The 15,502-nt window shown below is 38.6% G+C and overlaps 1 protein-coding gene across 1 annotated transcript in view; it reads left to right on the top strand.

The window, feature by feature from the left end:
- The first annotated feature begins 4,765 nt into the window (after nucleotides 1–4,765).
- The window catches only part of PIK3R4 (phosphoinositide-3-kinase regulatory subunit 4), a 58,654-nt gene continuing 47,917 nt past the window's right edge, over nucleotides 4,766–15,502 (top strand). Inside the window, exons 1-4 of the mRNA XM_045857266.1 lie at nucleotides 4,766–5,248; nucleotides 5,984–6,760; nucleotides 11,442–11,575; nucleotides 13,655–14,237. Of these exons, the coding sequence (XP_045713222.1) occupies nucleotides 6,028–6,760; nucleotides 11,442–11,575; nucleotides 13,655–14,237 (1,450 nt within the window). The 5' untranslated portion in view covers nucleotides 4,766–5,248; nucleotides 5,984–6,027. The remainder of the gene's footprint in view (nucleotides 5,249–5,983; nucleotides 6,761–11,441; nucleotides 11,576–13,654; nucleotides 14,238–15,502) is intronic.

The following is a 15,502-nucleotide window of genomic DNA, read 5'->3' as shown; positions in this document are numbered from 1 at the left end:
GGGAAGATGTTCCTGAAGTTTTGGCACTTAATCTGGGAGCTGGAAGATGGACAGGTTTGGCTACATAGAGAGTAGGGGAAAGAGTCTTCTAAGCAAAGGAAAGAGTGAATTTGAAGGCCTAGTGGTGGGGGAGAGTTTTTCAGGTTAAGACAATGAGAGGCCAGTGTGTGGGGCCTGGGAGGGACAGTGAGTGATGCTGCCCACAGTGGGGGAGGAGGGCAGGGGTCCAATCCCACAGGGTCTTGTAGGTCAGGCTAAGGATTTTTCACTTTAGCCTAAAAATAAGAAGAGAAATCTGGAAAGATGTAAGCATAAGTGTCTTATGATTATAGTTGTATTTTTTAAAAGATTGGTAGTAGCTATGGGTTGGCTAAACAGTCCGTATGGCTTTTTTCCATAAAATAAAAGACATTTTTCATTTTCATAATAACTTTATTGATTTGGATGTTTTGAGTATGTTAGCTGTCTCTCTCATGGTCCAATGTTGATTGTTCTCAATTAATGTCTCAATTTGATGGCCATCAACTTCAACTGTTCTAAACCTGACTGTGGAACATCGTCCAGCAAGAAATCTCCAGCATGACACTTGGCAAACTACTTTTGACACATTTGATAAGTCACAGCATCTTCTCCATACACTGCACAAATTTTTTTTGTGTTTTAGTTGTGCTTTTACCCTTCTTGAAATAACAAAGCATAATATGCCAAAAAATGTTGCACATTTTCTTTCATCTCCAATATTAAAATGGCTACACAAAAATTCATCAGTTTTGACTTTTTTTTTGCATGCTGATATGACAGCTGTCACAATACATTCTAACAAAATTGTTTTGAATTAAGTTAAAGACAACTAAGCTCTTCTAGTGCTATCTTACAGAAAAAAGCCAAACAAACTTTTTGGCTAACCCAATATTTAACAATGATTAAAGCAGTACTAGACTTCTGGCCAAGATGGAGGCATAGGTAGACACACTGTGCCTCCTTGCACAACCAGAAGAAAGACAACAACAAATTTAAAAACAAAAACCAACCACAACTGCCAGAAAATCGAACTGCGTGGAAGTCGGACAACCAGGGAGTTGAAGAAGAAACGTTCATCCAGACAGGTAGGAGGGGTGGAGATGGGCAGCTGGGTGGAGAGGACTCATGGCAAGGCGGTGGCTGGCAGAACTGAGGAGACAGTGGCTTGCAGACTGGGCAGTCCCACATCTGCATGCAGGCAAACTGGGAAGAACAACTGGGGAGTAAAACAGACCGCACAACCCAGGATCCCAGCTCGGAGAAATAAAGCCCCAAACCTCTGACTGAAAACACCCATGGGGATTGAGGTGGCTGTTGGGGAAATTCCCAGCCTCACAGGATAGTTTGTTGGAGAGACCCACAGGGTCCTAGAATGTACACAAACCCACCCACATGGGAATCAGCACCAGAAGGGCCCACTTTGCTTGTGGGAAGTGGGGGAAGTGACTGAAAACCAGCAGAGAGTGGAGCAAGTGGCACTGTTCCCTCTTGGACCCCTCCCCCACATACAATGTCACAACCCAGAGATGTGGGTTGCCCCACCCTGGTGAATACCTAAGGCTCTGCCTCTTATAAATAATAAGTGCACCAAGACAAAAAAGAAAAATAGTCCAAATGAAAGAACAGATCAAAGCTCCAGGAAAAATACAACTAAGCACCGAAGAGACAGACAAACTGTCAGATGCACAGTTCAAAACACTGGTTATCAGGATGCTCCAGGAACTCACTGGGTACTGCAACAGCATAAAAACGACCCAGGCAGCAATGAAGGTTACATCATGTGAAATAAAGGAAAGTCTACAGGGAACCAACAGTGACAGGAAGGAAACCAGGACTCAAATCAACAGTTTGGAGCAGAAGGAAGAAAGAAACATTCCATCAGAACAAAATGGAGAAACAAGAATTCAAAAAAAACCGAGAGGCTTAGGAACCTCCAGGACATCTTTAAACATTCCAACATCTGGATTATAGGGGTGCCAGAAGGAGAAGAGGAAGAGCAACAAATTGAAAACTTATTTGAAAAAGTAATGAAGGAGAACTTTCCCAAACTGGCAAAGAAAATAAACTTTCAGGAAGTCCAGGAAGCTCAGAGAGTCCCAAAGAAGTTGGACCCAAAGAGAAACACACCAAGGCACATCATAATTACATTTCCCAAGATTGAAGATAAGGAGAGAATCTTAAAAGCAGCCAGACAAAAGGAGACAGTTACCTACAAAGGAGTTCCCATCAGACTATCAGCTAATTTCTCAAAAGAAACCTTACAGGCAAGAAGGGGCTGTAAAGAAGTATTCAAAGTCATGAAAGGCAAGGACCTACATCCAAGATTTCTCTATCCAGCAAAGCTATCTTTCAGAATAGAAGGGCACAGATCAAATGCTTCCCAGATAAGGTCAAGTTAAAGGAGTTCATCATCACCAAGCCCTTATTACATGAAATGTTAAAGGGACTTATCTAAGAAAAAGAAGATGATCAAAAATGTGAACAGTAAAATGACAACAAACTCACAGCTATTAACAGAACCTAAAAAACAAAAACAAAAACAAACTAAGCAAACAACTAGAACAGGAACAGAATCACAGAAATTGAGATCATATAGAGGGTTATCAGTGGGGGAGCAAGAGGCGGAGAGAGGGGGAAAAGTTACAGAGAATAAGTAGCATAAATGGTAGGTAGAAAATAGGGGGAGATTAAGAATAGTATAGGAAATGTAGAAGCCAAAGAACTTATATGTATGGCCCATGGACATGAACTAAAGGGGGAGGGGTGCAGGTGGGAGGGGTGTGCAGGGCGGAGGGGAGTGAAGGGGGGAAATGGGACAACTGTAATAGCATAATCAATAAAATACATTAAAAATAAATAAAATCTGAGAATGTAAAGGAAAGCTACAGAAAATATTTAAGGCCAGTAAAATATAAAATAAAATAAAGCAGTACTGGTAGATAAAGTGCAATTCAATACACAGAAGAGAAAATCCAACATGGGACCCAAATATATATACAGGAAATTTGTATATGGTGAATATGATATTTCAAATGAGGAGGAGAGAATGGATTACTTAATACTTTTTGATACTGAGTATGCCTTCACAGAAAAAATAAAGTTGGAATTTTAAGGACATAAAATGATGTCATAAAAGCCCCAGAAGAAGTAGGAGAAGTATAATTATAATTATAGTGGTTGCAGAATGCCTTTTCTGAGTAGGTTTCAAAATCTTGATATCCTAACAGCAATCTAAGCCCTGGAGAGACAGCAGTGGATGGCTTCGAGGCATATTTTGGAGCTGTAATCAGCAGGAGCAGATGATTATTGAAAGGGGCAGGCAAAAGAGGGAAAGTGTAAAAAGATATCAAGGATGGGTTAGTAACTTTCACATTTGTAGTTTGGGGAATCCGGGGGTAGTGGTGCTGCCTACAGAGATGGGGGAAAAGGGAGGAGGAGATATTGCGGGGATGGTTAAAAAATTTCAGCTTTGGGTTAAAACATTTTATGCTTTAAAGGATGCCAACAAGAAAGTGAAAAGACAATATAGAGAAAAACTATTTGCAAATCTGATAGGGGATTGTACCCAGCATATATAAAGAACTCTTAAAACTCAATAATAAAAAGACAACCCAGTTAAAAAAGTAGGCAAAAAATTTGAATAGACATTTCTCCAAAGCAGATATATGAATGGCCAATAAGCACATGAAAAGATATTATTATCATTAGTCATCAGGGAAATGCAAATAAAAACTACAATGAAATACTACTTCACATCCACTAGGATGGCTATAATCAAAAGGATAGATAAGAAGTTTCAGTGAGGATGTGCAGAAATTGGAACCTTTATACGTTACTGGTAGGAATGTTAATGGTGCAGCACTTTGGAAAAACAGTTTGGTAGTTTTTCAATGTTAGCATGGAATTACCATATGACTCCACAATTCCACTCCTGGGTTTTTACCCAAGAGAAAAGAAAACATACGGCCTCACAAATCCTTATACACAAACATTTATAGCAGCGGCATTTATTATAACCAAAATGTGGAAATAACCCAAAAGTCCATCAACTAATTAATGCATAATGAATGTGGAATATTCATACAAGAGAATTTTTGGCAGTAAAAAGAAATGAAGAACCGATACAAGCTACAACAGAGGTTAACCTCAAAAACATGAAGTGAAAGAAATCAGTCATAAAGGTCACACTGTATATAAAAAATAGAGAAAGCGTGCATATTATGTGCCTATATATATGAAATATAGGTAAGTCTGTAGGAACAGAGTAGATTAGTGATTGTCTTGGGCTGGGAGAAGGAGGAAGAGGGAGATTGGGGAGTGACTGCTAATAGTTACAGGGTTTCATTTTGAGGGTCAGGAAATGTTAAAAAATTAGATTATAGGGATGATTGAACAACTCTGTAAGTACATACGTGATAAAAACATTGATTTGTGTAAACAGGTGAGCTATGTAGTATGTAAATTATATTAACTATCCTAACGAAGCATGTGAATTCTCTTAAAGAACTATGTTCTTGTGTTATGTACTTGGGGTAAAGGGTGTGTGTGAACAGGTTTGCGGGATTTCAGACGCGCAAGAGTTTAGGGAAGGATAAGATGAAGATCTGGACTGGGACTGTATTCCTGTAGACTCCCGGAGCGAGACCACGCCCCTTTCCTGTTTCCTAGCAACCAGCGCCCACCGAGGACTCCTCCTCAAGCCTCGTCCCTTCGTAACTTCCGCTCCGCGGCAGGAAGTGGTCATAACCGGCGGCTTTCCCAGGAGTTCAGCGTTTGAGGTGTGTAGCAGCCGAAGAAGTTATTTCCCTGAATCTGGCGTTCTCCCTCGCTCTTCTGAATTTCACCTTGCCGCCTGGTGGTGAGGACCTCGAGGGTCTGGAAGTCCGCGCTAGAGGAAGACGAGACCCGAGAACGCGTGGCCTTTAGGGCTGAATAGGGGGGCTGGCGGGGAAAACTCTTTGGGTATTTGTGCAATCATTTCAACCTGGCTTTTTCTATGTTCTGCGTCCCTGAGAGCTTCCCCCAGTGGTACTCGGCGGACAACTGGGGTTTGTGGTGGTTGGGACTCTTGCGTCTCTCCCCCAACATCCCACCTCTTGCCTTTGAAGGAAGACCCCCTCGTAGAGAAGACTCACCCGGCTGCCGACTCCGTTCCCCGCAGTGAAGTCACCACCATGACCCTAGTGTGAGCTAATGACCGACCTGTGATACTTTGCAGAGTCCTAGGGTAAATGTTTATGTGTGCGCATAGCCGTGTGTGTATGTGTCTTTTATTTCCTGCAAAATCTGAGCTAGGAAGAAAACCCTGGGCTGTGTTTGGCAAGTGTGTGTTTTGGTTTACTTTTTTCCTTTAACGTCTTTGCCAGGGGGTCTCCCCTGTGGCTGTTGCAAACCAGACAACTTTGTGCCTTCTGTTAGCTGGGTGGGAAGGAACACTGGAATTAGTCTGGAAAGGCCCAGGAGGTATTGATTTTTGGATCTTAGCCTGACCTTTGAGGTGTTCAGTGTACTTTTTGCATTAGGTGTTTCTTAGTTTTAAGTTTTAATGTGTTTGTGTCTTATGTGCAAGACTACACGTTCTTGGACAAAGACTGTTTTATGTTGTACTGATGTGATCCTCCTAGCTCCAAGCACAATATTGAACATAGAGTAAAGGCTTAGTAATTTTAAAAATCAGAAAATACACGTATTAATGTCTTCAGCTTAACATTGAAGGGGCCTGTTTAAATACAGTTCAGTTCCTGGAAAGGACAAGATAAAGGACAACTTTATCCTGGAAAGGATAAAGTAACAAGATCTCATTAGATAAATGTGTCTGACATTTAGAGGCTGCCTGGAAGGGTAAATACAATGATCTCAGGGGAAGAGAAATGTAGTGCATGTGTCTTTTAGGAGGAGACCAAATAAATAATGGTGTTTAATTGTTTGTTTTCTTCTTTTTTTTTCTGCCTTTTTAAAATAGGTGTTGTATCTTAACTTACTGACCCGGAGGCACGTGCTGCCATTATGGGAAATCAGCTCGCTGGCATTGCTCCTTCCCAGATCCTTTCTGTGGAGAGTTATTTCTCAGACATCCATGACTTTGAATATGATAAAAGCCTGGGGAGTACTCGCTTTTTTAAAGTTGCTCGAGCAAAGCACCGAGAAGGCCTGGTGGTTGTGAAGGTCTTTGCAATTCAGGATCCCACATTGCCTTTAACCAGCTATAAACAAGAGCTAGAGGAATTGAAAATCCGGCTTCATTCAGCACAAAACTGTCTACCTTTCCAGAAAGCAGCAGAAAAAGCATCTGAGAAAGCGGCCATGCTCTTCAGGCAGTATGTGCGAGACAACCTCTATGATCGCATCAGTACCCGTCCATTCTTAAATAATATTGAGAAGCGTTGGATCGCTTTCCAGATCCTGACAGCTGTGGACCAAGCACACAAATCTGGAGTTCGACATGGGGACATCAAGACTGAGAATGTAATGGTCACCAGTTGGAACTGGGTCCTTCTAACTGATTTTGCCAGTTTTAAACCCACTTATCTTCCAGAGGACAACCCAGCAGATTTCAACTATTTCTTTGACACCTCACGGAGGAGAACTTGCTATATTGCTCCTGAACGTTTTGTGGATGGTGGATTGTTTGCCACTGAGTTGGAATATATGAGAGATCCTTCGACTCCCCTTGTAGACTTAAATAGCAATCAGAGAACAAGAGGAGAGTTGAAGCGAGCAATGGACATCTTTTCAGCAGGTATTTGAGTTGGTTAAATTTGCTAAGGGAGATGTGTATGTGTTTTCATCCGAGTATAGAAACATGGATTTAAAAAATTTTTCCATTATGTTGAAAAATTAATTTGTCCTCTTACACTATTTTAAATATATGCTGTATTCTTTCATTGGACATATTCATGTGCCTAGAAAATGCAACAGCCGTTCATTCAAACATTTGAGAAGTATTTGACTTGTTCTAAATGCATCAGTCACTGTCTTAGGTGCTAGACACATAGATGGGTAATGATGTCCCTTTTTTAAGGTGCTTATCCTTTAGTGCGGAGATAGATATGATTGAAAAAGGACCTTTCAGTGTCATGTGACTTGCTGTGGTGGTAATAAACATAGGGTGCTTATAGGAACATGTATTTAATAGATACTTAAATTAGTCTCCATGGTGATGATGGGTAGAGAGGCAAGATCAAGAAAGACTTCTTTATTGAAAAGATGACATTTAAGCTGAGACCTGAAAGATGAATGGGAGTTAGCTATGGTATCAGATGTTTGTTTCAGGCAGAGGGTGTTGCTTATACAAAGACTTGAGGACCAGAGTATGGTGCACTGGTTTATAAGAGTGCTGTAAGTGGCGTAGTGTATCTGGAACATGGAGTGTGAGGTAAGCAAGGCCCAGATCAGTAAGGGTCTTAGGCCAATGCTAGTCTTGAGAGACATTGTCAGACAAAACACCGACTATAGCATGGAGAGTGGATTGAGGGCAACTACACTAGAGAAGGGAAAACCAGTTAGTAGCAAATTACCACCAGTCCAGGTAAGACATGAGCCTGACTGGCTTTTAAAGTTGTGACAAAGTTAGAGAGGGAACAGAGAGAGGTACAGTTAAGGGTTAGGGGCACCAATCCCCACCATATTCGAAAACTCTTATATAACTTTTGACTTCCCAATAACTTAACTACTAATAGCTAACTGTTGACTGATAACATAAACAGTCAATTAATACATATTTTATGTGTTATATCTACTGTATACTATATACTTAAAGTAAGCTAGAGAAAGAAAATGTTAAGAAAACTGTAACATTCATCTGTGAGTTTCTTTAAGTTGTAGCAAATCTCCAAATTTTTTTCATTGTATTTATTGAAAAAAAATCTGTGTAAGCGGGCCCACGCAGTTCAAACTTGTATTGTTCAGGGGTCAACTGTAATGCTTAAGAAATAATTAGTAGATAGAATTGTCATGACTTGGTGATTGATTGGAGGATGAAGTCAAGAGCACCCCCCTCCCTTACACCCTCCTTATACTCCCTCTTGGGAAACACGGTGAGCGGTGATGCTGGTCCGTGAGCTGGGAGTCACAAGAGCAAGAACAACTAGGGGGTGAGAAGAGGACAAGGACTGTGTTAGGTATGTCGAGTTGAAGGTATTTGGGGATATCTAGGAGAAGATGTATAACAGGCAGTTGGTTATAAAGATTTGATGCATAGAGATTTAGGTTAGAGAGGGAGATCTGGTGGTTATCAGGAAATGTAGGTAGTAATTATAGCCAAGGGAATGAGTTTGTAGCTAGTGAGAGTTTGTAGAAAAGTATTGAAAGTTTGATGAAATTAGTGGTCGTCTTCCCTGGAAATAAGTACCACGCATTCATGTACATTATTTCACATGCAGACCACGTGAAGCAATTCCGGGTTGTCTGTGGACTTCTGGGAGGGGACGTGTGCTGAGGGTGATGTCCCTGAGGAATACTTTCTGAACTCTGGCGTCAGGGCCTTTTTTTTTTTTTTTTTTGGTAAATTTTAGAAAAGTTGGGTTTAATCATTTTCTCACCTATAGGTTTACTACAAAGAAAACATGAATTAAACTGTGTTTTAGATTACAGTAAAACTACAGAAAAATATAGTAACAATTAAGGAAGAAGTGTATTACATCTAGGTGGAATGAATAATTGTTACACAGGATTGCACCTCTGTTGGTCCATTCCGCTGACTGCTCTGTGTCCCAAGATAATACTGAGGGGTGTTTTGGTAAGATAGAGTTAGCCTCCATGCTGTAGCTGTAACACTGTTAGAACTGTAATCCATTCAAGTCCCAACTTTCTTGATCAGTGAATTTATCTAAATTTTTCTTGAACCTTTATTGCATTTTACTGTTTTACATTACACTTCCTGGTTTGTAAATAGGACTCCTTCAGCTTAGAAACTAGGCCACTTTCTCGCTTTAGGGGGTCATTTATAGGTTTTGTTGTTGTTTTTGAGGGATAATTTACATACAGCCCTGTATTATTAGTTTCAGGTGTACAACATAATGATTCAATATTTGTATACATTGCAAAATGATATCCACAGTAAATCTGACTTCTGTCACCATACGTAATTACAGATTTTTTTTCCTTGTTATGAGTACTTTTTAAATCTACTCTCTTAGGAACTTTCAGTGATGCAATGCAGTAGCATTAATTATAGTCACCATGCTGTACAGTACATTCCCATGAGTTAGTTAGAACTGGAAGTCTATTAGAGTTTTAAATTCCAGGGGTTGATGAAAGCTTATATTTATATTTTTTGGAGGAATTTTAAAAATATATTCATCAGGATGTTTGTATGTGGTTTTCCTTTCTTATGATGTCTTTATCTGGTTTTGTATGGGGACAGTATTGGTGTCATTGAATGAAATGGGAGGTGTTCCCTCTTTTTTTGGGAGAATTTGTGAAGGTTGAGTGTCAAGTCATTCCAAGTTTGATGGAATTCACCTGGTAAGCCATCTTGGCTTAGGCTTTTCTTTGTGGGAAGTTTTTCATAACCAATGCAGTCTCTTACAATGCTCATTCAGGTTTTTTATTTCTTTTTCAAGGCAGCTTTAGTGATCTCTTTCTAGGAATCTGTCCATTTCATTTAGATTATCTAATTTGTTGGCATGCAGTTGTTCAAAATACTCTCTTATAATTCTTTCCATTTCTGCATGGTTGGTAGTTGCTAGTAATGTCCCTTTTCCACCCCGATCTCTGTATTCTCTTCCTTCTGTTTACTTTGGTTTGAGTTTACTCTTTTCTTGTTTCTTAAGGTGAAAATAAGGTGGTTGTTTTGAGTTTGCCCTTTTTAATAGAGATGTTTGTAGTTTCACATTTTCTCTAAACACTGCTTTAGTTGCATTCCATATGTTTCTGTATTTTGTGTGTTTACTTTCATTCATCTCAAAATATTTCATAATTTCCCTTTGATCCATTGGTTATTTGGGGGTATGATTAATTGCTACATATTAGAATTTTTAAAACTTTTTTCTGTTAACTGATTTCTTATTTCATTCCATTGTGATTTGAAAAACATAATTTGTGTCATTTCAGTTTTTTAAAACTTATTGAGGATTGTTTCATGACCTAGCATACAGTTTAACCTGGAGAGTGTTCCATGTGTACTTGAGAATAATTTTGTATTCTGTTGTTGGGTGGAGTGTTCTTTTGATGTCTTAGGTCCAGTTGCTCCGTAGCATTAATTCTATTTCCTTCTTGGTTATGATGCTTGTAATAGCTATTTTTAAGTCTTTCATTCTAAAAGTTGATATTCTATAAGTAGAAATTAATGGGAGAAATATATTGTTTATATGTGTCAGGGTTGTCTTAGTTGCTGGAGATTTTTCAGTGAACAGAATGGACAAAAAATCCCTTCCTCATGGAGTTTGCCTTGCAGTGGGTATATAGAGAATAAAGAAAAAAATACATAAAGTATATAATTTGGCAGTTCATGCTGAGAGGAAAACATGGATAGGGGAAAGGGAATGGGGAGTTACGGTTTGGGGGCTTGCGATTTTAAACTGGGCCATCAAGAGAGTCCTGACTGCTGAAATGACATTTGATTAGACATCTGAAGGAGGCGCAGGTATAAGCCACATGGATACTCGGGGGGAATAGCAATTTAGGCAGAAGGACTAGCAAATGCAAAGGCTGTGTTGAGTTAACGCTATTTAAGAATCTTTTTTAAGAATTGCTGAATGCATGTCATAATGATTCAATGAATCTGCGTTTTCCTTTTAGGGATGTAGATAGGTTTTCTTTCATATTTCTTGTTGAAGATTATGTAAGTGTAAAATGATTGGGTTAATATCTTCTTTCCTCTCTAATCTTAATAGTCACACTTCTTAGCACTTCTCGTTTTATTATTATGTTTGCTCACTGGTTTATTTTATGCCTCCCTTCCTATAATGAAAGCTTTATGAGGGCAGGGATTTTGTCTGTTTCATGTACTACGAGAGCCTAATGTAGACACCTAATGATTTTTTTGTTTAATGATGAAAATTCTCAGCTATAATTTTACAGTAATTTCTAATGAACTTAATTTCTGTAAACCCGTATTTTTTAAAAAAATAGTGTATTTCTTGTGGCTTTTAATCTATCTACAAGCATCTATTTCTAAATATATGTGTATGTATGTTATATGCATACACTCATTTTAAATTATAGAACTAGGAAGTAACTTTTTTAAAGAGGGAGAACAATAGAATGGACCTTTTGACTTTACACTTTTAGAAATTGTTGATTATGCAATGGATATTTTCTCTATCTTGATTGGTTGTAGTTGTACATTGCATTAAAATTTTTAGTTCAGTTTACTTGGCTTTACATTTTGAGTTTTATGTGTTCTCTGAATTCTTGGCCTATATTACTGATGTGTCTTGCATTTCATGTTTAATGGAATTATGTCTGCTATTTTCCAGGTTGTGTGATAGCCGAGCTTTTTACAGAAGGTGTACCATTATTTGATCTCTCTCAACTTTTGGCTTATAGAAATGGACAGTTTTTCCCTGACCAAGTGCTAAATAAAATTGAAGATCGCAGTATCAGAGATTTGGTAACTATGCTACAAATATTTGCCATAAAGACTTTAATAGAATTGTGTTCTTTCTTTTTGCATTAGTCCACTCTCTAAAATGTTACAAATTTGGAACAAAGAGCCCTATAAACTAATACAAATGCCTTACTGTTTTTACTTTATTAGGGAAAAATGTACAATTTTTCCCCCTTCTCAGACAGAGCTCATTTGACTTAATGTTTTTTACACACACACACACACACATATACACACGCACACACAAACACAAACAATACACACACCTCTTCCCGTTCCCATTATGATCTTTAGCTCTGCTTTGGGTGGATTTAGAAGGAGGTAAGGAGGGGCCTGCCTGGAGACTAGGAAAGTTGCCCAGGGTAGAACTGGATAGTAAGAAATGAAGAAGACATACCTAAAATGAAGGAGACAGGAAACATCAACTTGAATATAATGCAGCAGTATAAGGCCATTTTGTATAGAAGCTATTAGCTTTGTTTACCTCCCTTGACCCTGAGGGCAGTCCTGGGAGGGGAGATACAGAATCACAAATTAGTGTAGCTGAACAGATGTGAGGAATTCTGTGGGAGGTCATATAGGCCATTACTGTTTGAGGGGACCTTTTTAAAATCAGTCAGTCAGTCATTGAGTCAGTGTAGGAACTGATGCTCATCATGATGAAGACTCTGAGTTGTGGAAAGGATGGTGTATTTAAAACATCCTTGCCCTGGCCTGGTGGCTTATTTGAATGGAGTGTCTTCCCGTGCACCAGAAGGTTGGGCGTTTGATCCTGAGTCAGGGCACATAAGCCAGGTTGCAGGTTCAATCATCCCTGGTTCCCTGGTTGGGGTGCATGCAGGAAGAGTTTGATCAGTGTTTTCCTCTTTCTTTCTCTCCCCCCTCCCTCACTCTCCCTCTCTCCTTTCTCTTTCCTCTCCCTTCCTCTCTCTCTAACATCGATAAAAAAAAATACCCTTGGGTGAGCATAAGAAAATTAAAGTATCCTTTAGTAAGGTAGGGAAATCTATATTTTAATTTCTCTTACAGATGGCAAATGTTAAAAAATATGCTTCAGAGAAAGCCAGTTTAGTTCATGTTCATTGAGCAATGTACTGGACTAGGAGTTGGAGCATGTGGCTACGTCTTTGGGTATGGAACTCATTCATCATGTCATGTTGGCATGAATCTGGGCCGATGTTTTCTTAAGTGTGAAAGGAGTGAATTTGACTAATCTTTAAGGCTTAATCCAAATGTAAAACTAATTCTGTTAAGTTATTTTTCCTTATTTACAGTACATTTGATTCCCCCGGGTTCAATGAGAGGCTCTTATTTAGAATATAAAAAGAAAGCTCAAATAACTGAATATGTGTTTATGACATTTTGTGTATTCAAATAATGACTGATACACTGTGAGGGTCTAGGAAAGATGAAATGTGCTCTGTATGTTGAAAAAAATTATTTTCTTATACTAGAAATAAATTTAAATTAGGTATGTCATTTTTAGTGTTTGCAGGATGTAACATCTCTTTTACTTTACTTAAAAAATTTAAACCACTATTTCTCTTTTTGAATGGATCCTAGAGCTATACCTAAACTATGTATTTCCTTGAGCTTGTGAAAATAAGTCTCCAAACCAGATCTCTGATATGTAAATAGATGTTGGGGGATCTGTGTTTCTCTTCAGAATTGTGTATAATTTTGTGTGCAAAAATTGAGTATACATTTTTCTTTTAGGACAAAATCTCAGTGGCATCTCCTACTCAAAAAGTTTTAGGAATCCTTGAATTATGGACATTAATATATTATTCCTCTGTCTTCATAAACAGGGAGTGTTGAACAGAGTACACCTCCTCTTTATGTGTCTGGGTCATTTGTAATACGTTAGTATGTAATTTCTTCTTGCTTCTTAGGATAATAGTAGAGTTGCATATTACTCAGTAGTTAGGTTCTGAAAGGAGTTTGAATGGTAAAGGTCTAGAAGAGTCAGAGGTACCTTGTAAATCCTTGAAATCATGGTTAAGATGCCCTTGTAATTTTCATCTGACTTAATTTGCTGTTCTCAAATGTATTTTTTTTACTCCCTTTCTCTCCTTGTTATAGGTAACGCAGATGATTCACCGTGAGCCAGATAAACGGTTAGAGGCAGAAGATTATCTAAAGCAGCAGCGTGGCAATGCCTTTCCTGAAATATTTTATACTTTCCTTCAGCCCTACATGGCCCAGTTTGCCAAGGAAACATTTCTCTCTGCAGATGAGCGTATTCTGGTCATACGGAAGGATTTGGGCAACATTATTCACAATCTCTGTGGACACGACCTGCCAGAAAAATCAGAAGAAGAGCCTAAGGAAAACGGGCTGGTTATCCTGGTGTCTGTTATAACCTCCTGTCTGCAAACCCTTAAATACTGTGATTCCAAACTTGCTGCTTTGGAACTTATTCTTCATTTGGCCCCACGATTAAGTGTAGAAATTCTTTTGGATCGTATCACGCCATATCTTTTGCATTTCAGCAATGACTCTGTTCCTAGAGTGAGGGCTGAAGCCTTGAGGACGTTGACCAAAGTTCTAGCTCTTGTCAAAGAGGTCCCTCGCAACGATGTCAATATCTATCCGGAATATATTCTGCCGGGCATAGCCCACTTAGCCCAAGATGATGCTACTATAGTCAGACTAGCCTATGCTGGTAAGAGATGACTGTCCAAGTAATAGCTACTCATGTTTTTGAAGTTAGTGACTATACCTCTTGTTTCTCTGATTTCTTTTGGGAATTCCGAGAATGAACTTTGGTCTTTAAGTTGTTTGTGTAAATTACAGTAATATAGCTAATCTATTCCTGGGACTCGACTTTTGTGTGTGCTGTCATTTTCAAAGTGATCAGAATTACCAAGTAAAAAGTATATAATACAGAATTTTATGATTTTACTGGGAGTATTACATTTACTTTGAAGTAAGACTAACATTTGTAAGTATGTGCTTTTGAGGGAGTGTCTTCAGGCCTTTTTGAAGTTTCTCTGAAACAAATAAGCTTGTTTGAATATCAGTTTTAGGATATTCATCCATTTATTGAAAAAGATTTACTCTGCTGGGTAATCTGGTGTTGAAAGATCCTCCCCTATTAAGTTATTGAATTTTAAGGTCCTTTCAGTTACTCTAGTGCTTAGGACGTGTGGCTTCTCTGATGCGGTGGGTGTGTTGTATAACACACCTGCATGTTTTACTTATAATTCTCACTCATAAAATCAAGTGATACGGATTCATGTTTTTAGTGTCACAGATTAGTTCCAAATGCTTATTTCTGCATGGAAATGTCATTGAAAAGATTTACATAATTCCATAATTTATTTGTAAAATATAATCTGATGGAAATCAGGGATTCTTTTTTGAAGTACATATTGTGTGGTGACGATATTGTCACTTTTTGTGAGATACTTGCTTAGTTTAATCTTTTTACAATTTGCCTGTCACTATTTTAATGGAACATGTACACAAAATGGTATTTAGACTCTGGCCTTCTCTTTTAGGCACATCCACAGAGTTATTGGTGATTGTTGGTTTTTTTTTCATATGTATATTTTTATTTATATTTAACCCATCTGTTTATTTACTTATCAGTAGTTTCTGATTTTCATAATTGTGTAGGTATAAACTTCAGGCCTAGAAGATACAGGATTTTTTTAAGATAGATATGAGGTTATTAGTTGTAGCAAAGCACATTTATAATTCACTTGGTAAATATAAATAATTGAGCTAGATAAAATTAAAGTTCTTAGGCTTTAGCCATGGCTGTTATGGCTCAGTGGATAGAAAACCAGCCTGGAAGCCAAAGGGTTGCTGGTTCGATTCCCAGTCCCTGGGTTACCAGCCAGGTCCCCAGTAGGGGGCACACAAGAGGCGCGACACGTTGACGCTTCTCTCCCTCTCTTCCTCCCTTCCTTCCCCTCTGTCTAA

Source organism: Phyllostomus hastatus, unplaced genomic scaffold, assembly GCF_019186645.2.
Source record: "Phyllostomus hastatus isolate PE091 unplaced genomic scaffold, TTU_PhHast_1.1 phas_scaffold_129, whole genome shotgun sequence".
In the NCBI taxonomy this organism is placed as follows: domain Eukaryota; kingdom Metazoa; phylum Chordata; class Mammalia; order Chiroptera; family Phyllostomidae; genus Phyllostomus; species Phyllostomus hastatus.
The sequence above is the reverse complement of the archived record's forward strand: the minus strand, read 5'-3'. Positions and strand labels throughout refer to the sequence as shown.